The sequence below is a fragment of the Ischnura elegans genome, chromosome 13 (genome assembly GCF_921293095.1).
Source record: "Ischnura elegans chromosome 13, ioIscEleg1.1, whole genome shotgun sequence".
Classification (NCBI taxonomy): Eukaryota; Metazoa; Arthropoda; class Insecta; order Odonata; family Coenagrionidae; genus Ischnura; species Ischnura elegans.
Genome location: NC_060258.1, coordinates 18,675,546 through 18,699,132, shown reverse-complemented (window position 1 = coordinate 18,699,132; position 23,587 = coordinate 18,675,546). Strand labels below are relative to the sequence as shown.

Genomic DNA, 23,587 nt, shown 5'->3' with positions numbered 1-23,587 from the left:
ATTTCGTGGCGTAAGAGGAAATTCCGGTGTCGTTAAATGTGTTTTTGTGTCCCATTACACAGCATTCTTTTCAATAAAAAATAAACCTATTAAAAATAAGCTCAAAACTTTTCCCAGAAACTGAGTCAGTCGCCTTCAAAAAACTCTGTAACTGAATATCACCATTGTAGTGGTAAACTAGGATATTTTTTTAATGATATTAATTTCACTGACTTTTTTTATTCAGTCGAACTTGCCGGCTTACTATAAGCCTGGCACTGAATTTGACGAAAAATTAGAGATAAATATAACAATTGAGTAAATAATTAAATTTAAAATGTATTTATAAATAGTGGTATATCAATTATTGTCGTCACAACTGGCGTATCGTTGCCAGCTGAGAAACAAACTGCCATTGAAATGCCGCTCTCGCAGCGATTCTTGAAATGTAGCAACTTTCAATGGTCGCAACGTCTCTACTTGCGTCTTGACTTGCGTGGCATTCTGGGTACTATGCGATTATGCCACGTGTCACAAGTGCATAGTGCTTATGTCTTGCGTATGCATTAAGGTGTTGATGGTGTGACCGTGGTCTTATATGTTTTTAATCGGATTTCCTGCTTTATTTCCCGTTGTTGAGTTCATTCATCGTCCTATAATACGAGGTATTTGAAATCTGCATCCTACCTTTGTGAGTTAACATTGCCATGTAATAAGGCAGTGACTTCTGTTGATATGTTTGGTACCTCTCATTTCCAGCATGATTCTTGTTACATATTTGAATACTTTCTAAATGCATGCCTCACTTCAGGTTATCTTATGATTGCAATTCAGCTCCTGAATGCATTTTAGGTTAGGCATTGAGATTACGCATAATTCCTCGTTGGCGAGTTTATGTTCGTTTACTCGTTGCACCTTTGTCGTGTTGTACGAATTGGATTTTTTGAATCTCACCGTTGATTGTGCTTCGTCTATTACTTATAATCTTGTGATTTTCAGGGACTTAATATATTTATATTGTTTATAATGTTGATAATTATAAGGACAGTAATGTTTGACTTGTCCAATATTTAACTCTTGTAAAGTATCTGGACCAATGAATATGTTATTATTATCATACCCTTAATTATTATCCATCCCCTCATTAGGATTAGTAGTGTGTATACAACTAATTCGATAGGCGTCGCTATGCTTCCTCCCACCCGTTGTTTGTTTAGAATATGAAGTATGTTTTGAATCCTAAATTTGGTGAAGAGACGACGAAAATTTGTATTCGACAAAAGTATACAGTCACCGCCTTATTTGTATTGAAAATTATGCCATTGCTGCGCCCGTTGTGCCATCATTCTATGTCTGATTTTCAACTATTTCAGTCGATGTTTGTCGGTCTCGTGTAAGTTTTAAAGTGTAAATGTTGTGTGTAGAACATTGACTTGTTACTGGGGTAAATGTTTTCTGACTATAATGAAATTCCATGTGCGCGTAGGTTGTGGAATGTGCAATAATTCGGCTATCTTTATCATTTGGTCTTGTCCTCTCTCTATGAAATTGTGGCAATATTTAATTTTTATTCACCGAGATGGGGCTGTAGTCAGCAAGTTTCTGCATGTATTCGTTTATTGCCATTTTCTCTGGTATAGCCATTATGTTCGTGAAATGACGTAAACGTACTTAGTTCATCTGCCAATTTGTTAATCTGCATCTGTCTCCCATTTCCTTTCCAGGTCCAATCCATTTTCATTCTCGTGAGGTTTTCCAACAAAATCGGCAGAAAGACTTCCCTTCCTGTATCTCTTGAGTCTGCAAGTGGGTATTATTATTAATTTATCGTAATCCTGTTTTTTTTTTCGTCTCCTGTGTGAGAAACTGCTAAATTCCATTCGCTGCAATGCCATCGTTTGTGTTTAAATCAGTCATCTCACCCAACTGGTGTCTCAGTACTGCTTGCAGGGTTGATTAATTTGAATCGCGATTTAAATCACTTGATTTTTATTTTTTGAATCAGGTGATTTAAATCATAATGTGATCTATGTTTGATTTTTAAAGAGTCAAGAAAAGGAAGCTGTAAGTGCATAATTTTGATTTTTATTTCTTAATTAATACAACGAATCGACATTTATCAGCACAATGGTTGCTCTTAAATAGAAATGATACTGTAGGAATGCATTTAACATGAGAATTTAAAAAAATGGCTTTGGTTAGAATACTAGAGTATCGGTTGAAAAAAAAATTGTTTTCTGATTTAACTTCTAAGCGTAGGCACCATACAAAGTTGCAATTACAGAATTTTTCTAAACTTCATATGCTTTAGAACCGCATAATATAGCACATTTGATACTTCCAATGGCAATTTTATAATATGCTGGTGTAATTTTTAATTTGATGCCATTGGCATTTCCATAGTTCTCTCCCCTGATTGACTAAATGTCGTACAGTGCAACCTCGATAAAACGACACCCCACGGTGCACCAATATACACTCGCTATAGCGAATTGTCGCTTTACCGGAGGTGGAGCAAATAATAGCCAATATGCCTGTTGCGAACAATTATACAGGAACAGGAGTGGTGCGGCGACAAAGAAGTTTCTATCCGATAAACGTAAGCATAAATCCAGACGAAAGACGATGTTTTTTTTGCATCACTAAATTTCCTTACTCAAACAACGACTAACTATTCAAACATTTTATAAGCGCCGTATTGAATGAAAATCATGCAAAGCATGGTTTTGTCAATTATTATGCCAATGCACAACTGACGAAGCCGTTTTTCTGTGCACTTAATCAGTGCATCTACGTAACCATTCTATTATTTTGGTATTTTCCACTGAAAATTCAAAAATTAACTAATAAAACCGTATCGTGGTTATTTAATACCTCAAATGTTTCCATTGGTGTATTTTATTGATGTACATATTATTGGTGATTCTTCCACGACTTCAGGTTTACACCGCCGGCATCACCAGCAATTATGACAAGAGATAACGCTTTGGTGCTTTGCATTAGTATAATCAACCTTCCTCACTCTTGAAATTCCTGATTCGCAATCTATCCTTAAATACTTTGCTTTAGGCTTAGGCGTAGCCCCTTCCTCAGAAGTTCCCGCAGATTGGAGTGGGCAAAACCACCCGAACAAAGCTTCTTATAACTCTACATAGTCTGCATTCCTTGGGCGCTTTTGTTTTTCTTAAATCGTGGAGAGCGAATAGGAAGATAAATTAATTTCGACACTCTCATATTACTCCTTTATTTTTATTTTCTCGCTTAGACGTGTTTGTTGTTTTTTTGGCCATGGTGTCTGCCATCAAATGCTTTCTATTCACGCAACTCAGGAACGTGCGGGTACGCTGCTGACTGCTTTCTGCCGCCCGAGGAACAAAAGAAGATCAAGAATTCGCGAATGCTAATGCCACAATATTAACAGAAATTAACTACTTATGTGTCGAACGACAGTTTACCACATAAATTTGAGACTGAGCACTCCATTAACTTCATTTCAAACAGATCGCTAGCAATTACAGAGATGAAGGAGTGTTGATGTAATTTTTTCGGGCGGTGAAACCCTCGCTATGGCGAGAGCCAACACCAAAAGGGCCTCGTGAAAACGAATTTTTAACATGCATATAATAGGGTCAATTGGCGGTGCATCAGCTTATCTCTTGTAATAGCGGGGGTCTCGCTATAGCCCGTACTCGCTTTAACGAGGTTCCACTGTATTAAGTTTAGAGTATGTTGCCTCTTATTGTTTCTGCAAACGATCATTCTTCAATATGCTGCCCAAATAGTTAGTTTTGCAAATAACTGAATTTTTGATGAATGGAGAATCATAAAAATCTCATTTAAATCAATAAATTCTGATTTAAATCACTAAACTCTGATTTAAATAAAAAAATCAACAAAAACGATTTTTTTGAAAAAAATCATGATTTTTATCAACCCTGAACGCTTGGCTTGATGTTTTGTGTTTTCTTGTTGTGGGATAAGTTAACAATGACGGCAATGAATGAATATATTGGCTTGAAGTTTTTTTATTTGGTTAATCCTGCCAGATAATTATAGCATTTGCTTTAAAACTGGTTAAGGTGGTAGAGTTTGTTGTTTATAGCATGTAGGTAATTATCGTGGAGTTGTCTAATGTGAAATGACTGCTCTTCATTTTCCCCACCTACCGTCGATTTCCGTTCGTCGCTCGCTGTTGCTGACTCGCAATCCCACGGTAGGAGTGAACGCTCATCTCGAGGGGTGGGGGGTGGGAAGGTGCTGACGATGGGTCAGCATACACGAGGCGGACGACGGTTGCGCCGATGGGACGCGCGTGGAGGAGGCGTCAGTTGGTTTGGTAGAGTGAATAAAGCATGTCGTAGGATGTACTGCTGCCTCTTTAATTCATCATCCCGTTCCCCTGATGCGTCTCCGACGAACTCCCGATAATCAATCGATTTACAAATGTGCAAATATCATTTGTGACTTTTGTTGTTGTGGTTGAATTTGTTTTTAAGGTATTTTTAGAGCCTTCAATGACACCATTTGACCATCAAGTTTTGAAGTTTTCTGTTATCAACAGGATTACATATCCGGGTGTGTATCAAATGTTGGAGGTGAAGCGTATAATTTAAAAGTCATTTATTCACATTTATTGGCCGAGTGGCCTTGAACATCTATAAAATATGATTGTTAACATTATAGGATTTTCACATTTTATTATTTTCATTAGAAAATCACCGTCTCATGAATGGTAACAAACTTTTGTAAGTGATATACGAGAAGATACTAATGAAGGCTATTTACACTGTACTTAATGGAATTTAGTAGCCCAATTAGGGATGTTTCAACTAGTGCTCACCTCTTTTCCAATTAATTAGGGTTTTTAATCGTGCACTGGGTTATTTATAGGAGACAGATCCAGGATTTTTCAGTTACGATCCTCAATTTCAGTATTTTGATCATCTGATATTTTTCGGAAACTGTGCACTTGGAATGCTACTATACCACACTATTAATGTAATGAATTATGTGAATAAGTTATTAATTTGCACTATACCTTTTACTTCTGAATGAATGAGGTACTTGTTACATCACCAGAATAGCTTGTAGATAGCAGATCGTTGACTCACACATGGTGGGTAAAGAAAACTATCGGTGCCTGTCACCTTTATTCCTGTGCGTTTGGTTTTGTTTGTCAATTTAGCTGGTAATTATGTAAAGGAAAAGTATTAAGCATCACTATTAATTAGTTTTCAACTCATAAAAGCCATATGTGAAAAATGAGCTATTTTTTTAAATGCTGGTGTTCAACAATGATGCACTTACTGAGCGATTTGACTTTGTTTGTGATATGTACTCTGATTGTCTAGCATATTGTCATTAGTGCTTTATATTTTCCTTAATTAATGAAAAGTTGGCAGCATGGTCAAACATAATTAATGCTTAGGGATCAGTGATAAAGTTTAGGCTAAAGCTCAGGCATTAAAAGACAATAGGGTAGTTTCCTTCATCAAAGAAAACGAAAGGCATTTATTGCAATTCATTACCCACCATTATGTATTCATTATGTACAAATTATTTGGCTTTAGAAATACCTGTTTAGAGGAATGTTAATGGTCAATTTTAAACTCATTTGAAAAAAGCCAGATTGACACCCATGCGATGCCATTCCACGTGAAGTCACAGGGACCTAGTTTCTGTACGAGTAGATAGGAGTTCTACATCACCTGAGTTTACCAATGCATGCATAAGGCACAGAAAACATCTCTCAATATTCACCTCTTAAAATATCTAATGGTCAGAAAGTTTCCATTGCTTGATACAGTATTTATAATCCTTATTTAAGCCAAGCGCTACCTGCAAGGATGGAAGGGGAGACTGGGGCACAGTGGGACAGTTTTATCATTTCAATTTTAATTCCTGCAGAATTATTGGCATCTTTGCTCGGAGAGTGTTTTAAACCTATGTTTTAAAATGTATAAAAAATCTGCAAGTAATACAAGTGACTTAAAATAGTTGAAATGCTTAGATTTCTTCTCTCTTCAATAGTGTCCTAGGTTGGGGCAGAGTGGGACAGAATTATTCAGACATATTCAATAAAGTACAAAGTTTAAATTAATTGAGCGTACAAATGATTTTATTCACATAAATTGGTTAAATATACATGAAAGCGAGCATAATAATCGAGAAATTTTTATCCAAGATTCATGAGCAGATATAAAATACGTACAGTCGGATCCGGATTTAACGTCTTTGCATTTAACGTTTTTCCGCATTTAGCCGTTTATTTTTTTGGGTCCCGATTCATTCCCTATTAGGGCAATGTAAAAATTATCCGTATTTAGTGTTTCCGCATTTTGCGTTTTTCCGCATTTATGGTCGTGAAAATTTGTCCCGCTCAAGATTTTTTTGCCTGATTTATATAACGTATTATAACGTTTCTTCATGACGATTCATCCAAATCTTCGAATTTATGCTCATCAACAAGAACGGTCTCATGAAAGTTTACCAAGAGTCGATAGAATCTCCCGGGGAATGCTTCTTCGACTGCTTTCTTCCGTGAGCGCAGCACTGCGACCTTCAACTCGCAAGTTGGTTGATTTGTCTTCTCGTAACGTTTCGCTCCCCTTCTGATCCAAACACCAGGTACTTTTTGTATCAGATCCGATCTAATGGAGCAAAGTCATCCCTTAATAACCTCGAACTACCATATCCTTCACTTCTTGAACTTGACTTCGATGATACGTGATGACTGATGACACGAGTTATCCTCCGAGGGCCACTACAATAATGGTTTTCTCATCGTTTTCAATTGATGGTTTATGCCCCTTTCAACTCCACTACCTACGGGTAGTCGATTATTAGCCCAATATTTTTTCAGTCTGCTACTTTTTCTTTTCAGAAGAGGAGGCCCACTATCAATTGCGCAGTTCACTAGAAGATTCTTTCTGTAATCCATTACAAGGTCAGTTTCCACGGAGGAACAGCGAAAGCACAGAGGAAGTGTTTCCCCTGTCATGACCGTGAGTGAGAGCATTCTTTCCCTACGGAACAACATTATTTTACATCTAATATGTAATTTAGATATCCCGGAGCCAATTTATCGACATGCGGCTGATTGATATCGCTGTTGATTCAAAAATATTTATCTGGTGCTAATTAATGTCAAAAGAGAATGACAATCAGAGTTTTGACAAACTATCACGGTCCATGACTCTAAATAAATCGCTCATGCTGGAAAAAAATCACCGCATACTCACGGTAGAATAGATGAGCGCGGAAAAATACGAAAATCCGGAACGAAAATATGTCCATAATAATAATCTGTGTGGGAATGCTTTTAAGTTGATGTTTATTATAATTTTCTTAAAATATTTCATTAAAACAATTGTCATTCTCTCATTACTTATTTTTACTACCCATTTTTTTAGCTGATTCCTGAAAAGTGTTATCCAACCTTCATAGGGCAGAGAACATTTCATTAAAGAATTTTTTGCTGCATTCAGCACCTTTTAGTTACTTAAAATAATATTTTTTATTCATAAAAAGCCATTCCAATCATTACAGACCCTAAAATCTGAAAAAAAATGGCAGGTCCTCATTTAGTGTTTTAAATTTTGTCCCCTCTGAAAAACCTTAAATCAGGATTCTACTGTATTCTTGTATTTATTAATTTTGAATCACTGCATACAATGTTTTTCATCAAAATTTAATTATTTTAATGGCTTAAGTTTTGTCAAATGTCATTTTTGGTAAATGTAGTCACTCTATGCTAAATCAGTTGCTATTTCTTCCATTTTTTTTTTTTTTGATTTTCAACTTAGATTCTTTTTACATCCTTATGAGCTGGCTATTTTTTTCTCCCTCTTATTTGATGACATTAATTTTCCAGTCTCTTTTTAACTGGTGTATCCATAGGGATCTGTGATCTTTTATTCTATATAGTATTTTTAGATATTATGTGGGTAGTTTTTGGGAAAGGGCTTCTTTCCTCAGGGGGTGACAACATTGCCCTCTAAAATGGAGTTTTCACCTCGGAATTTCCTGGGCTATGGAGATTCTCCTCGGGTACTAAATGAAACTCTAATGGTGCAACAAACTGATCTTTGACAGTGGCTTGGTTAAGGTCTTTGTCATTAAAAATACTTGAGTTAACAGGGCTATCCTGGTTGAACCAAACGTATAAATAATATTGTTAGGTGTAAATGATTTTTTTTACATGCTGTACCCAATAACTCAGCCAAGTTGCAAATTGTTATTCTCTCTCCTAGGTGGTGTCCAAGCCATCCACATTCAATTAAATATTTTTTCAAAGGGCCAATGACATAGTTATCTAATGGCTGAGGTTTGTGACTACAGTGGGGTGGCAAAGTTAACAGTACCACCTCATTCATTTTTACTAACTCATTAGCATCGACAGGCATATACTATTCATGGTTGTGTAAAATTAGCAATGCTGAATTTTCTTTAGATCGTTTTGCATGATCGATGAAATGTTTTAAAACCAGTAAAAATAAATTAGAAGTCATCCATCCAGAAAGCTTTGAAGCACCTACTGATCATATGGGACACTTGAACAGTATTTTTTGGGAAGAATTTCACTCAAGATAAATCAAAAAATGGAGGAATTGTATTAACCTGAGCATTTATAATATAACACAATATCATCGAGGAGCGATTTTCAGAGGAGGTAGCTTCGCCTACTTGTTTTTAACCTTTGGGGGTTATCATGGTTCATTGGAGTTGAACAGTAGAGGAACCACTTTCAACATGATTGTATTAACTTCCAGTGGAAAATACGTGTTTCACATGAAGACCTGATGGATCGAAAAATAAATGCACTCATAACTGTCCTGTTGAAGCCCTTGGCTCTTGCCAGCAAGGTTGCCTCTAGTTTGCAAAGGGTTATCGAAGGATTCTGCTTCATTAAACCGTAAAACCAATCATCATCATCAATTTCTTTCTGATCGCAGAATGGCCGGTACAGTGACTCCTCGTTTAACGTCGTCTATTCGTCCCTGATAAACTAGACGTTAGGCAAAACAACGTTAAACGATGCAGTATTTCCCATAAGAAACAATATAAAAAGCTTAATTGGTTCCTCACGTTCCATTTCTTTGTAATGAATCCAGAATTTCCCAGATCTGAATCGAAGGAGGCCAGAAATCGGAGCCGTTAATTTTAAAAACACGTTGCGACCTACACCTGAACCAGGCCAAAGATATAAATTAAAGGGCAAAAAATCAAAAAAATCAGGGACTCAGGCGCAAGAGGATGAATAGAAAGTCACTTTTCACGCTGATATGAAATCTTTAACCTGGCAGAAGTCGCAAGAAACATTCATTACCGATAATTCACTTCAGCAAAATAACAATTTCAGCACAGCACAACGATAAAAGGTTGGGAATGAGGCATTATTAAAAGAAATATGCAAACTAAATTTGGAAAGTATTTTAATGGCAAAACATCACAAATTGTCTCTTAGCATAAGCAAAGAAACAACACAAATGTTAATTGTCTTGATCTGATGTTGAGGGTTGGGGTTAGGGGGAATTAGTGGCACTCCTGAAGTAGTATTCAGCAAGGGTTTTCTGGGTGGCGGCCTTATTTTTATCTCGACATAATTCTCAACGGCAAGCCATACCACTCTCATTCGCCAGACACACTTTTGCACTCTCTTTCAGGTCAGGATTGTGATCTCTGAATATATTCATAGCACACTCAATGTGTTTCATAGCCTCCCTAATGTCTTTCGCAGTGACCCAGCCGGCACAGCAGAAATTCTTTACATAAATGGAAGAGAAAAAATGGAGAAAATATATCTGTAGAGAAATCACAGGGTAGGAATTTCCCTATCTTTTCTGTTCGCAGAGAGCCCACAAGATTACTTACGGCTCTAGCGCTAATAATGCAGTGAAATTATTTTTGAATTATATTCGGAGGACTCACACGGTTGGAGAGCTAATTAATATTTTTGTTCCAACATTAAATAAACAATTATAACATACTATTTAGCATTTTAAATTCTCGAAGTGGACCATTGTGCGCGAAAGGTTGTTATTGTGATGAGTACAACTGCTTCGATTTCAAGAATAACTTTATTCCCTTAGCCCTAACGATAAATTTCATTTCATGTTGACATTGGTACAACTTTATAATAATTCATCTGAACGTAATAGGCACGTTTCAGGGGACGAGATGTCCTCAATACCCAACTTTGAGATGTTTCTCGTCTGCTAAGTGGCCATACAAGAAGACTATCGATTCATACAATCGATATGATTGAAATCGAAATGCTGCCATGCTGCTCGAGTAACAACATCAATAACGATTGCAATCACGAATGTTTTGAAATTTGTCTCTATTATTCCTCGTGCTGTATGAGTGAAAGCGGTTGAAAATGAAGTATCTTTTACCAACGGAGTAACGCAGTAGCCCCTGCCCTGTCTCACGCCTTGAAATTTACCCAGACGAGTATGTAAACAATTGGATCTGTATTTGAAGCATGGAAGAAGTTGTTTGAAGTACGTATTATTAATTTCTCTTTTGTTCTCCATGTTGACTAGCATTTACTAGTGCAATGTTACTGGAATAACGTATAATATAACAGCATTTCTTTCCATGTTCGTTATTAATATTTGAATTATGCATTTTCAAATTATCTTCTAGTGGAATAACTTGAGTGGAACTCGTTGGTGTTGTTATATCCTAATAGTCCGGAATTTCTATCGTCCTTTGTCGTCTATGATGTTATTGCAGCGCTAAAGTTACCCATCTAACGTCAAGATAAGTACCGTATTAGTCATATTTTAATTGTAGTCACCTATGTGTGTTTTAAATGTGAAATAAGTCGTACATCCCAAGTGTTGTGAGGATATGACGAAAATCATCGTTTTGATAAGAGTATACTGTTACCTATTCCTCGACATTGGAGGTGAGTTTCATTCTTATCTCGTCATCACGTTTAACAGCTATACCATACTTATTTGCAGAGACGCTGACAACAGGGGAACTGTGGGCCCTAAATGGAGCTTTCTGTGGGAAAGGCCTTGGGCGAATGAACGGGCAGATGTCTAAAAATTATTTTTAAATAACGGTGTAGATGTGCCTAAATAAAGATAATTGTTTAGAGACTTATGATTTTTTGTGTGTAAAAATGTGTGAAAACCTCATCCCGCTTAGAGTTAGCAATAAAGGTAGTAATAAGCGAGCATCGAGTATTAGTCGCCGTTAGTTCGTTGCATGGCCTCTACGCGGCGCCCTACTCGCCGTTAGAGAAATGATTTCTCTTGTATTTAGGAAATCTTTCTCTTGGATTTCTCTAGTTTTTCTCCAAGATATACGTATATGATTTCTCTTAACGTATATGATTTCTCCGTTTTATACGGAAATTATACGTATATTTTGGTTCTATTTAAAACGTTGTGCCGGCTGGGGAGTTGTTTCACTACTGTGACTTCGCCAATATCTTCCCCTTCCAGACTCTTCTGATGTTTCATCTGGAGAAGGCCTTCTGTTGAGAGTTTCTCTTCATGGGATGCCAACAGCTCCTCTGCATCATCCCCGGAAATTTCCAGCCCAAGGTCTCTCCCAATCTTGTTAATCTCGTCCTTGATGGCTTCCGTACTATCCTGAAAACCAACAATTTGTTCTGGGAGAACCTTCCTTCAGCTTTGTGCAAAGTTGATACTTTAACTTCATTCCTGGCATACGCAATATTTTGTTTTGCATTTTTAATATTATATGCCTTCCAAAACTCACAAGGAGTAATGCCCGACTCATCGTTGGTTGCAGTCATCGCCTGCGAAAAGTTCCTGCGTAGATAATAACATTAAAATGTTTTTATTATAGCCTGGTGCATGGGTTGTAGGAGTGCTGTGGTGTTAGGTGGTAAAAAGACAACTTTTACATTTTCAACGTATTCGTCGAGATTGGGAGGATGACCAGGGCAATTGTCCAAAAGGAGTAGTATTTTAAAATCTAGATTCTTTTCTTTACCGTTTTTCCTCGGGACAAAAATGGTCGGCAAACCATTCTGTGTAACCCAAGCTTTTTTGTTGGCTTTCCATATGAGAGGCAAACGGTCTTAAGATAAACCTTTGAGTGTCCTGGGGTTCCCAGAATGGTACACCAACGTTGGCTTAAGTTTACAACCTCCTGATGAATTTCCTCCCAATCGATCTTTGGCCATTTTGAACCCAGACATGGTCTTCTCTTCCATTGAAATGCAGGTACTTGTCGGCAAGCGCTTCCAAAATCACCCCGTTTCGTCTGCGTTAAACATTTGTTGAGGCAGGTAACCTCCCTCCTCCACAATTGCTCTAAAAGTTTCCATAAATGTATTGGCAGCCTCACTCTCAGCACTGGCTGCTTCACCATTCATTTTGACGACTGGCAGTGAAAGGCTCAGGAATGCTCAAATGTTAAGTGAGGTCACAATAAATTGCCATTGGTTTCCTTTGAAATCTTGATGGGTCTACAGGCTGTTTTTTTAGCATTTCATTCTCGTAACAAAGAGTAAGCAAGCGTTCCATTTTCACTAAAACTGTGCTTCTGCTGCGAGATAAATGTGCGGCACTTCGAGAAGTGGCAACTCTCCCAAATTCTTTAATTTCCACTTCATTCTTTAAAATTGTCCCGACTGTCTTCGTCTGAAAACCTATAACTCGACCAATCTCTGCAGCAGTTGCACCTTGTTCACTTATTTTAATAATGTTTTTTATGTTAATATTCAGTTTTTGTTCTAACGTCACTGTTTTCCGTTTTTTCTTCACATCCGTGGAACTGCCAGCATCGTCACACCTTTTCGTAGACATATTTTTTGGTTGGAGACAGAAAAATATACGGATAATGGGTAAATGAGGCAATAATTATTTTCTCAGAGGAAGATTTAACACAAGCTACCATGCTAACCTTTTCTGTCGAACGAAAATCGTCAATCAGATGCGCTAGCGTCCTATTCGCTGTTAATTAACAAACTCTTATTTTTTTAAAAGGATAGGCTAAATATTTACATATCATCAATCTTTGGGCTAATAAAAACCTTAGATTCATTCTGTGATTTTAATAAAATTGTACGCTCTCGTGATAACCTAGTCAGCAGTTTTCACCAGGCATCATCTCTGATGGCTTTCCATGGTCTTTGCACAGCTTAGAATTTTTCCGATCGTTGTTAACAAAATGAGAATCAGTGGCATAACTATGGAGGGTTGAGGGAATGGATAATGCCACAAAACATCAGAAAATAAAAAATTATTTTAAATATTTCTCCAGTTTAGAAATTTAATCACTACATTTGCGTTAATTTTCTAGTGTCAAAGTAATGTAAAATGTATTTCCAGGCATGTCTTTTTTTCAATAATATTCCCAGAGGGGGGTCGGAACCCCTTGCCATCCAATCCCCCGAAAACATATTTCTAGTTACTTCACTGATCAGAAATATTGTGTGACTAAGTAGTGAATCAAATGGAAGGGAAATTTTCTTTTTAATCTTTATTTGGTAGTTAATAAGGCACTCGCTTTCTTCTGTCCTTTACATACCGTCCCGAAAATCTTTTTTGATAATCATATTGCTCAGGTAAGCTTAGAATTAGAAGTTTAATCATAAAAATGATGAGTGCATGTAATGGATTTTGATAGATACCACTTCTGTGCATTTGTCTTTTTTTTGAGTTGCGTAGTATATTTATGCTTGTTTCTCAAGTCAGACGTACGCTAGTTCTTTAGTTTGAGTATTAATATAAGTTTTTATGTAATTATTGCTCTTGCTTATTTTATGTATTAATTTCATATTCATTCCGTTTCTTTGCAGTCATTATTTCATCCTTCCTTGTAAACGCTGAGATAGTGTCTTACTTCTCTCAGACCATCGCCACCACGCATTGTTTCCATTAGTGCCTTCCTGTCTGCTAAGTCTATCAAACATTCAATTAAATATTTCATTGTTCCGTTAAAATGGCAAGCATCATTTCTACTAAAAACATGGAGGAATGTGTTGAGGAGAGGCTATTAATAGGATTGCATTCTGGTTCATTGCTCCATCATAAAGATTTACTGGACATGTTGGAAGATGTAAATGTTCGGGGCATGAGGCAAAGAACTCTCTTGCATGTTGGTGTGAGGCTTGGGAAGGCTGATTGGGTGGAAGAGCTGCTTGCAAGAGGGGCAGACACAGATCTTAAGGATGACTCTCAATTGAACGCAGTTTCTTCTGCCGCGGAGATGGTGCGGCGTTTCCCAGAAGAATTGGACCGCTCCCTCATTCTAAAGTTGGTAACATTGGTTCACAGGAGGGATCAAGCGATGATGCAACGCCTGGAGTCATCATCCAGGAGAAGCGATGACCACATAACACCCGTAGCTAGGAATAATCAGGATATTGAATCCCTCAAGTCCTCTGTGGACGCATTGAGGCAGGAGATGAAATCGCTAATGTGCCAGCTGATATCATCATTGGAGGAACTCAAGGCGCAAGTGTGTGGACGAGACACATTGTTGCGCTGCTTGGAGGAGGCGGTGACGTCGACTGTGGAAGATGTTACTTCTATAAGGTTTGAATTAGGAGGGGAGGGTGCAATCAGTCCAGCACAATTGGATCCAGTCGCAGCTAGACAGGAGTGTGTGGACGCCATGTTGCGTAGGACTACTTTAGTGTTTGGAAATGGAGTGGATATAATGCGTAGAGTGTATGAGAGAATGTACGATGTAGATGATCGCACTGCATGTATTATAAAATATTTGTGTTTGGATGATTGGGTGAAGGTGATGGTGGACTGCGATTTATGGAACATTGGAAGGATGAAGAAGAAGGTTGTGCAATTGGATGGGACTCAGAGGGATGGGAGTGATTTCTGTTCATTTTGTGATTTTGAGAGTGACAGTGTGTATTTGAGTGCATGGGGTAGTGAGACTTGGATATGTGCTTATTTAGCTAGGGCCCTCTCTCAATTATCTCTGAAATTGGTCTTTGGTAATGAGGGGAGGCCGTATAGCAAGGGAGATGTGGAACGTGAGAGAGAGTGGATGAGGGCTGTAGAGGAGGCGGAGGAGAGGAGGAAGAGGAGATTGGAGGAGAGGAGGAGGAGGAAGGGGGTACATGGGTGGATCATTGATGCATTGAATATGAAGACGGAATTGGCAAGGGTATGTCACCTCGCAGCTGCTGTCCCTTGGATAATCATTGATAATGGATCCACAAAAGGAAGAGATTATCTGCAGAAGTACCACCCTCTCCTCCTCTCCTTGTATTCTAACCACATGATGCCAACACTGCTAGCCAAGGTGAGGGTAAGTAATTCTTTTTATTCCTCACACTTATACTTCCCCTTCCTCTGTAATATTGAAACAAAATGAATACCTAACTTCCTTTTTATCAATTTGCATCCCTTTTTTAATCAATATCCAGAAATGGAGCAAATACATTGCTGTACATTGGAAGGCATTGCAGTCTGGAGTTTTTTTTTTTGCTATTGTGTAAAAGAGAATAATACACATTTGTTTGCAATTATTTGGCATGATTCATTATATTATTGTCTTACAAGGGGAATACACGACCTTCGCATCGCCGATCGAGCTCAAATTTTGCGATTCGGTAGTTTATGGGTACAAATGTAATATGCCGAAGTGAGACGACGCACTTCTCGTAAAATTCCGAGAAAAAAGCAATTAAAAATCGTAAAAATGAAGGTACGCTATATAAACTCTTTTGAACCCTTTGTTAAACAATAGGGCGACAGCCCAGTGGATACGGTGTCCGACTGTGGAGGTGAAGGTAGCGAGATCGATGCTCGCTCAGGGACCTTTTTTGTTGTGTTAATTTTAAAGGATTTTATTGTTTTAATTTTTAAAGTTCGTTTTCTTATCTTAGTTACTACTATGGAATATATTTTTAAAAGAGCTTTTTTTAAATATTTAAATCAGGAATGGATCAGCTCGGGATTAGGAACTGAGGATGAAGGGTGGATAGAAACCCGGCGTCGGCATTAGCCTGCTCTTAACGAAAGGCGCCAAGGGGACCACGGCTTAACATCCCATCCGACGGGCGGTGTAGTGCACAACTAGTGTAATCCACATTACACGCAGGGATTGAATTTAGGAATGCCCCTTCATACTTTACCGAGATTTGGATGTGGAAGGCCAGTACACTGCCTCACCACTCCAGTTAATCCTTTATTTGCAATTTTCAGGATGGAACTCACCATAAAGACATGCAAAGCAAAGTGATTTGCGGCGCCACGAACAAGCAGAAAAGGCGTTTTTTTCCACAACTGCAACGACTGTCCATAATTTTTGAAGGAAAACACACGTCAAACAAACCAAACACATACAAAAGTGATACCGGTCATAAATACACATACATCACCCCTTTCCGCTCATGCCTGTCGGCCGCGAAAGAGGGAACAAAGTTGCAACACTTTCCCCAAATATTCGATTCTTCTATTATAGGTTAATCAAGTACCCACATAACATTGTATGTTTCCGGGAAAATTATTGAACATGCATGGTTTGCTTCGAAGCTCGCTGGCACGAGACAATTTTTCGTAAATGTAAATGACGTGTGTTTTCCTTCAAAAATTATGGACAGTCGTTGCAGTTGTGGAAAAAACGCCTTTTCTGCTTGTTCGTGGCGCCGCAAATCACTTTGCTTTGCATGTCTTTATGATGAGTTCCATCCTGAAAATTGCAAATAAAGGATTAACTGGAGTGGTGAGGCAGTGTACTGGCCTTCCACACCCAAATCTCGGTAAAGTATGAAGGGGCATTCCTAAATTCAATCCCTGCGTGTAATGTGGATTACACTAGTTGTGCACTACACCGCCCGTCGGATGGGATGTTAAGCCGTGGTCCCCTTGGCGCCTTTCGTTAAGAGCAGGCTAATGCCGACGCCGGGTTTCTATCCACCCTTCATCCTCAGTTCCTAATCCCGAGCTGATCCATTCCTGATTTAAATATTTAAAAAAAGCTCTTTTAAAAATATATTCCATAGTAGTAACTAAGATAAGAAAACGAACTTTAAAAATTAAAACAATAAAATCCTTTAAAATTAACACAACAAAAAAGGTCCCTGAGCGAGCATCGATCTCGCTACCTTCACCTCCACAGTCGGACACCGTATCCACTGGGCTGTCGCCCTATTGTTTAACAAAGGGTTCAAAAGAGTTTATATAGCGTACCTTCATTTTTACGATTTTTAATTGCTTTTTTCTTGGAATTTTACGAGAAGTGCGTCGTCTCACTTCGGCATATTACATTTGTACCCATAGACTACCGATTCGCAAAATTTGAGCTCGATCGGCGATGCGAAGGTCGTGTATTCCCCTTGTTAGTTAAAACATTAAAATAATCATTTAAAGCTAAACGAGCAATTGAATAGTTAATTCATAAATTTAAGTATCAACGCAGTTTTGAATTACTGATAAATTTGTTCGTAATTTAATTTTCCAATATGTTCCAAAAGTGGGCCATTAATTTTAGATGTTTTGCTTGTAGAGGCGAAATGAAACTTCTTACTCATTAAACATGTCCTTTCTCTGTGTTCTATGGGTAGTATGATTCCTTGTTAGACAGGTGTAGTAATTTTAACATATTTAGCATAGGAATGAAGTTTTGATAAAATATTCTATCACCTGATATTACAAGTTGAATATATCCTTTCAAAAGATAGCCCATAATATAGCTCTAAAATGCTCAAAGATGCCATTACTTTAAAATGGTGACTATTCAAAACCTTCAAACTCTAATCTAATGGATAATTATCAAAGATTAATTTAATTTAATACAAGGTAGTTGAAGATTGTCAATATTCAAATCCATGATATATCAACGTAGTGATGCACATGTAAAATTGAAAGAGTAGTAAATCCAATAATTTTTACTGATAAAATAAAGAATTGTTTTTTGGAACTTAGATTTATTTGAAGATATTTCATAGTTAATTATTATTATTATTCCAATGAATTTCTGCTAATGGGAGTAATATCTCATTTCACTATTAATTATTATGGACCCAACGGTGACTTAGCACATTGGTTGTTATTGCTTTCTTTTCTCATGGTGCCATCCATTAATTTCTGTTTATTATTCTTTCAGAGATGAATTTGGCGTGATTCCTTTTAAAGGATACAATGGAGCTGGTCCAGAAGAGGAATATTCCGTTTACCTTCAATAGATTTTCATGAGGCCTTTCAGTTTTAGTAAAAATGGGTCAACTTAAGTACTCGCGTGTTTCATGTAATAGTTACACTTATCTTATGTTAACAAACACTCGTATTTTTATTGATTTCATGTTTGCTACATGGTACTGATTTTATTAGAATGGTAATCACATTTTGAGAGGTGTGTTGTTACAATAATGTGGGCACATCATTTAGTCACAGTTTATTTCATTTTTTTACTGATATATTTATTTTTTTATAATATTACACTTTACATCTCATGTATGCATTTGTAAGTTTTTTGAAGTAACACACCATATTGGTTTACATATTTAATATTTCTTGTTATATTGCTTCAAGCCATCTTCAATTCTATCTATTTGCAACATAAGTTGCCCTAATTCAACTATTAGAATTATATTTTGCCTTGTTATCTCCTTTTTATGCTACCCTTTAGTGAATATTGTTTTTTATTGGTTAATTTCTTTGACATTGATTGGCCCATGCAATTTTAAAACATTTCCTTGTAGTTTGCAGCAATGATGCTGAAAGGTTAACATGATGTAGTTCAATGTATTCGTTAAATATTATAGAGTTCAAACATCTGCCCTATGATATAAATCTATGGCGTAAAATTCAGTTTTGTATTAAGTTATAGCTAAACAAAGGTTTTGACTTGATTTTTTATACATAATTTACATTTTTGGAGACATTTAAAAATTTCACAATCAAATAATACGAAAATCCTTAAATTTCCATTCCCATATGTTCGTGACTATTTACCATTTTCATTCAGTTTTGTCGATATCATATTATCATTTGTGTTAGGGAGGATTATTGTCTTTATACATGCACGTATACATTTTCAATATTACTCTTATATAGTCAATATTTAGTTGCATAAAAAAATATGCATGTGCTTTTTTATGAACAACGATTAATGTCTCCTATTTCTAACGAGAGCTGGCTTTGTTTTGTCGGAGTAAATGGAGCGTAATAGATTATCATTGTACACATTCTCTGTAAATATAAATATTAAATGTAGCTATTTCTATAATGTCTTTTTGATTTCATTTTCATTTCGGAGTTCTTTTAGTCGTAGGCTCCATTTTTTATAATGGCTAATTATTTGTCAAATCGTTCAATATGTGCATGGATTTCATTTTATGTAACCGTATGTTACTTTACTTTTTAATTTTCAGCATTTAATACGTTACTCATTCGGTTCTGTCTGTAATTAAACTTTTGTTGAACAACATACGTATTCCCTCTGCTACGTGGGAGTACTTGAAATATGGTTCTAATTATGTTTTGTTTGTTTTCTGAAGGAGGTTGGATTTGTTGGTCATATCGTGTGAGTAGATTGTAATAATTTCATTATATTCTGTTTGGTGGTGTTATATTTTCTGGATTTATAAGATTTCACAGTCATGTCTGGTGCCAGGTTAATATTTTGAATGTTAATTGCATTATGATTTTTAACTTGTAAATATTAATCTTGGAGAGTGATTTCACATCTCCAAGTAAAAATGTTAATCACTTAACTATTCACTCTAATAATAATTGTTGCTTAATCTTCGTAGTTGAATTGAAAATGATCCTTACTTAAGTTATTCCGTTTTCATATGATGAATCTTCACTTTTACTTTTCTTCTTTTATGGTTCTAATTATGTCTTTAAACTTTACAAGCAATTTCTATCTTTTTTTCAAAATATCTATGCAAATGTGACTGCATGCCTTATTTTTGTAACTCACTGTACTCCCGGAATTAATTGGTGGAATACATAGATCAGTGGATCAGTGTTAATTAGCATTGATTTTTGTAACACTTATGTAAATGAAGTAACGTTAATATAGCAATGAAGCCAATTTTTATCGCTTATAAGAACCTGGCAGTAGGATTTGCTTTTCCTATTAATATTGTGTGTAAGCTTTCCTTGGTATTACCACCAGGTTTTATTCTTCATCCACGTGAACATTTACAACTCAGACTTAAGTCTCATCTACAGGGAATCTGAATGTCGTTAAATCTGTTAAAACCACTTTCTTTCATTTTTTCGTGAACCCATGCTGTGTACTGTTATTAGGTTGAAACAAACATTTTTAACGGCAGTGTGAGGAATACCTTTACCTGAAATGCAACATTAATGATGTTGAATAGCATATAATTGAAAAAATGGTTTTTCAATTGAGTGAGGTTCATAAATCATCTTGGTCAATCTTATGCTACCTTTGACATTTACAGATAAAATTACTACTGATCCAGTTTTGCAAAAGTTTATAGGTATCCTTGAAAAATATATTTCATTTATATTATTATGATAATTTTTATATGTAAAACTCTTTCAACAAGAGAAATATGAATAAAATGTATAAATATTTTACCATGGATAAAAATGGCTTAATGACTTCACTTGTGCCAAGTATGCTCAAGGGCTGGTGTTGGAGGATAGTTCGGGTGTTGCGATAACATAACGAAATTTAATTTGCATGCTTACTTCAATGATGGAAAACGATTAATGGATTTTTATTCAATTTATTGTGCATAGATACTCATAAGGTAAATTCCAAGTAACTTTATTTGTTTTACTTGAGCTAAAGTCAAAAAGAGACTTTAGAATATACTTAGGCAGTGTTAGACTAAATAATGAAGTTAATACTCATTGAATGCATGAACATGACTTGATCGCAATGCTTGTAGTGATCTTCAATCGAAAAGTCTGGCCAAAAATCATATCTTTATAAGTTTGTTTAAGTATCTCGCTGAAATATTTTGAAGGCTGTATAACGTGAAACTAATAAATATTGCCAAAAAATTGACTATGGGATTTCTTTAAACAAATTTGTGGAGACTGCAAAAATCCTAAAATCGATTATTTTGACCGCTTCATTTGAGAGGGCACATTTAATTGAAAATAATCGGTAGCAATAAAAAATAAGTTTAAAATTAAACTGAATTATTTGAATAAAAAGTTCACATTAAATGCATGAAATAACCTTTTAAACAGCGTTAATGATATAGTTATTTAACAGATAAACTTTCTTTCAACGTTTTTTCTGAGAGAACACTCTTAAGAAATCACTTAATTAAACAATTTATGTTAGAAAATGCAATCGAAAGCAAGCCATACAAAATTATTTATGACTCATGATAAATTAACATAATTGGGTAATACATGGGAAAACTTAAAGAATAAATTTACCAGCCCACAAGCAGTTTTCTTTGGATTCCGTCACTGTCCTCATCAGAAGTTAGCTCCTCCATTAAAAGTAAGATTCATATGTTTTGGAGACATTTCTTTATCATTATCACATACATGCCTATTGATATAATAAGGTTCAAAGTAACGAGGAGCCTTCGGAAAAGATCTCCCATTTCAGCCCAGCACAAATTTTTTTGCGTGTGATTAAGTCAATGGGAATATGTTGATACAGGTGCCAACATGAGCAAGAAGTCTCAAGAAGAGATTTATGCAAGTTTTCTGGGAACGGTGTATCCTTCTCTAACCAACATCAAAATTTTATTTCAAACTCGACGATAGTTCTCTTACATTCTTCAACTTCTGTAAATACCGACTGAAAAAGTATTAGCTCATAGCGTTCTTTAAAATTTCCTTTGTCTTCACGCCTTTACCCAATTTTACCTATGGAGAATATATTGAAGGGCCAATTTACGTTTTTAATGCGAAGGTTTTCGATTTTCATTAACTATAAGGTCATGAATTTCTTTGCAATTTACTATCAAGCACTCAATTTATTTCCCATACGAAATGTCAATAGTCTAAATAACCGGCCAAGGATGAAAATAGAATAACATTCCCTGAATAATACACTCACTTTCACATTTTCATTGGAAAAAGTACCTTTTTAAATTAAGTAGATATCCTTCACTACCAATAGTGGTAGTTTGGCCTCAACTCTGAAATTTCACGATCCAGGTAAAAGAAACCCTTGTTATTACCTTACGTAGGACAAGCACTGGGATCCTTTCGGAATCACAAAGATAAAGTGACTAATTTTCTAGGTGAAGTCGAGAAAGGAATATTTTTCGACCAATTGGAGGGAAGTATTTTTGGAAAACCCCGTGCGAACTACTTCGTATAAATCGCTTGCGCAGATGTTGAAGAGAAGTGATCTTCAAAAGTGCGAAAACCCCTTCATTGACCGAGGCAATAAAGCAATAAGTGGTATTTTTTCAAACGGACTGGTTTGCATCGATTATAGAACGTCTTAAACGCAAGGTAAGAATCATACCACGGAGGTTGGGGTCACTGACACAATAGGTATTAAAATAGTCGACAGTGGTCCCAAATTGAAAAAGCTGGCCAAAATTAATAACGTCGTGATTTTACCTAAATTAGCAACAAAAGAGGTAGTCCCTTATTGATTTTGTTCATCTGAATCTGGCATTACTTTTACGACGTCTCTTCATTTTAGCATTTTTTGAGCTATTATGATTTACTCAATTTTTAGAAAATCTCGATACAGATGTCATTGCTATTGGCGATAACTTGGTGACCACGAAGAGCTTAAAAGAGTATAATTTTAAGGTATAAGATATATAAGTTGTTGTGAAAAGCCATGATGGAATGTACGACATGAATTTGACGTGATTTCTAACCCGCGACCATCAGCATAGTCCATGAGATATCAAAATGGGGAAAAAATTCTCACACTTTTTCATTTTTGGCTTCCATGTATATAATAGGTCATATTAGATGAAATGAAATGAGTGGCATTAAGAGAATTGGGGAGAATAATGCTTGGATTTCAATTAAGTGTCTTTCATGTATTACAAAAACAAATCATAAAAGAATCATCGGTTGATGTAACCCCATTGGAATCGTTGTCGCTCTGCGAATCAATTAAAAATAGCAGATTTTCACCTCACCTGATAGGCTGGCCTCGTTTTTATGGAATTCCTGATGAAAACATTATATACTTATGTACTACTATTAATATTTAATTCGCATAATGACAAAATTTATCATTCTGGGAGAAATGGGTCCCTCTGGAGTACATGAGATGATAAATATATTATGCGGTTTCAAAAATATTTCTTACAACAGGAAAGTTTACATGGAACATCAATGTCAGAGAATGCAACAAAATATTTGCTAAAATATAGTAAAAATATATTTATTAATAAGGGAAATGTATGAATATACATGATGAGCATCTGCCTTTGTTAACTGTGGCACGATTTTCATTTCACTTAAAATATTTAATTCGCATGTAGCAAAATTTCATTGTACATGTATCTTTTTGAATTTGCTTAAATTCATAATGTTTTTACAACAAGATAGATAAGGGGGATTACTTAGAAGGGAGGGAATGTAGAAATCAGTGTTAGAGGGTAGAATGTTAGGTAAACTAGGGAGAGGAAGGAAGAGAATAGGATATTTAGATAAATACAAAAGGGAGTAGGCCTTATTGCGAATATGATAGTTTCCTTCATCAAAGAAAACGAAAG

General features: G+C 36.1%; 1 protein-coding gene across 5 annotated transcripts; it reads left to right on the top strand.

Moving 5' to 3' along the window:
• Window positions 1–494: 494 nt before the first annotated feature.
• On the top strand, window positions 495–20,934 carry LOC124170439. 5 transcript variants are annotated; one of them, XM_046549160.1, is made up of 5 exons: window positions 495–644; window positions 1,704–1,785; window positions 11,442–11,543; window positions 13,772–15,246; window positions 18,049–20,934. In XM_046549160.1, exons 4-5 carry the CDS (start codon window positions 13,915–13,917, stop codon window positions 18,052–18,054), a joined length of 1,338 nt encoding a protein of 445 aa, XP_046405116.1. In that variant the 5' UTR covers window positions 495–644; window positions 1,704–1,785; window positions 11,442–11,543; window positions 13,772–13,914; the 3' UTR covers window positions 18,055–20,934. The 5 variants fall into 5 exon arrangements, with proteins under 5 accessions (XP_046405116.1, XP_046405120.1, XP_046405115.1 ...); XM_046549164.1 differs by lacking the exon at window positions 11,442–11,543 and having other exon boundaries at window positions 13,772–15,240; XM_046549159.1 differs by lacking the exon at window positions 11,442–11,543.
• Window positions 20,935–23,587: the final 2,653 nt, after the last annotated feature.

Bases quoted from the DNA above. Each gene is read 5' to 3' on its own strand.
- LOC124170439 (XM_046549159.1), top strand. From the start codon at position 13,915: ATGGCAAGCATCATTTCTACTAAAAACATGGAGGAATGTGTTGAGGAG.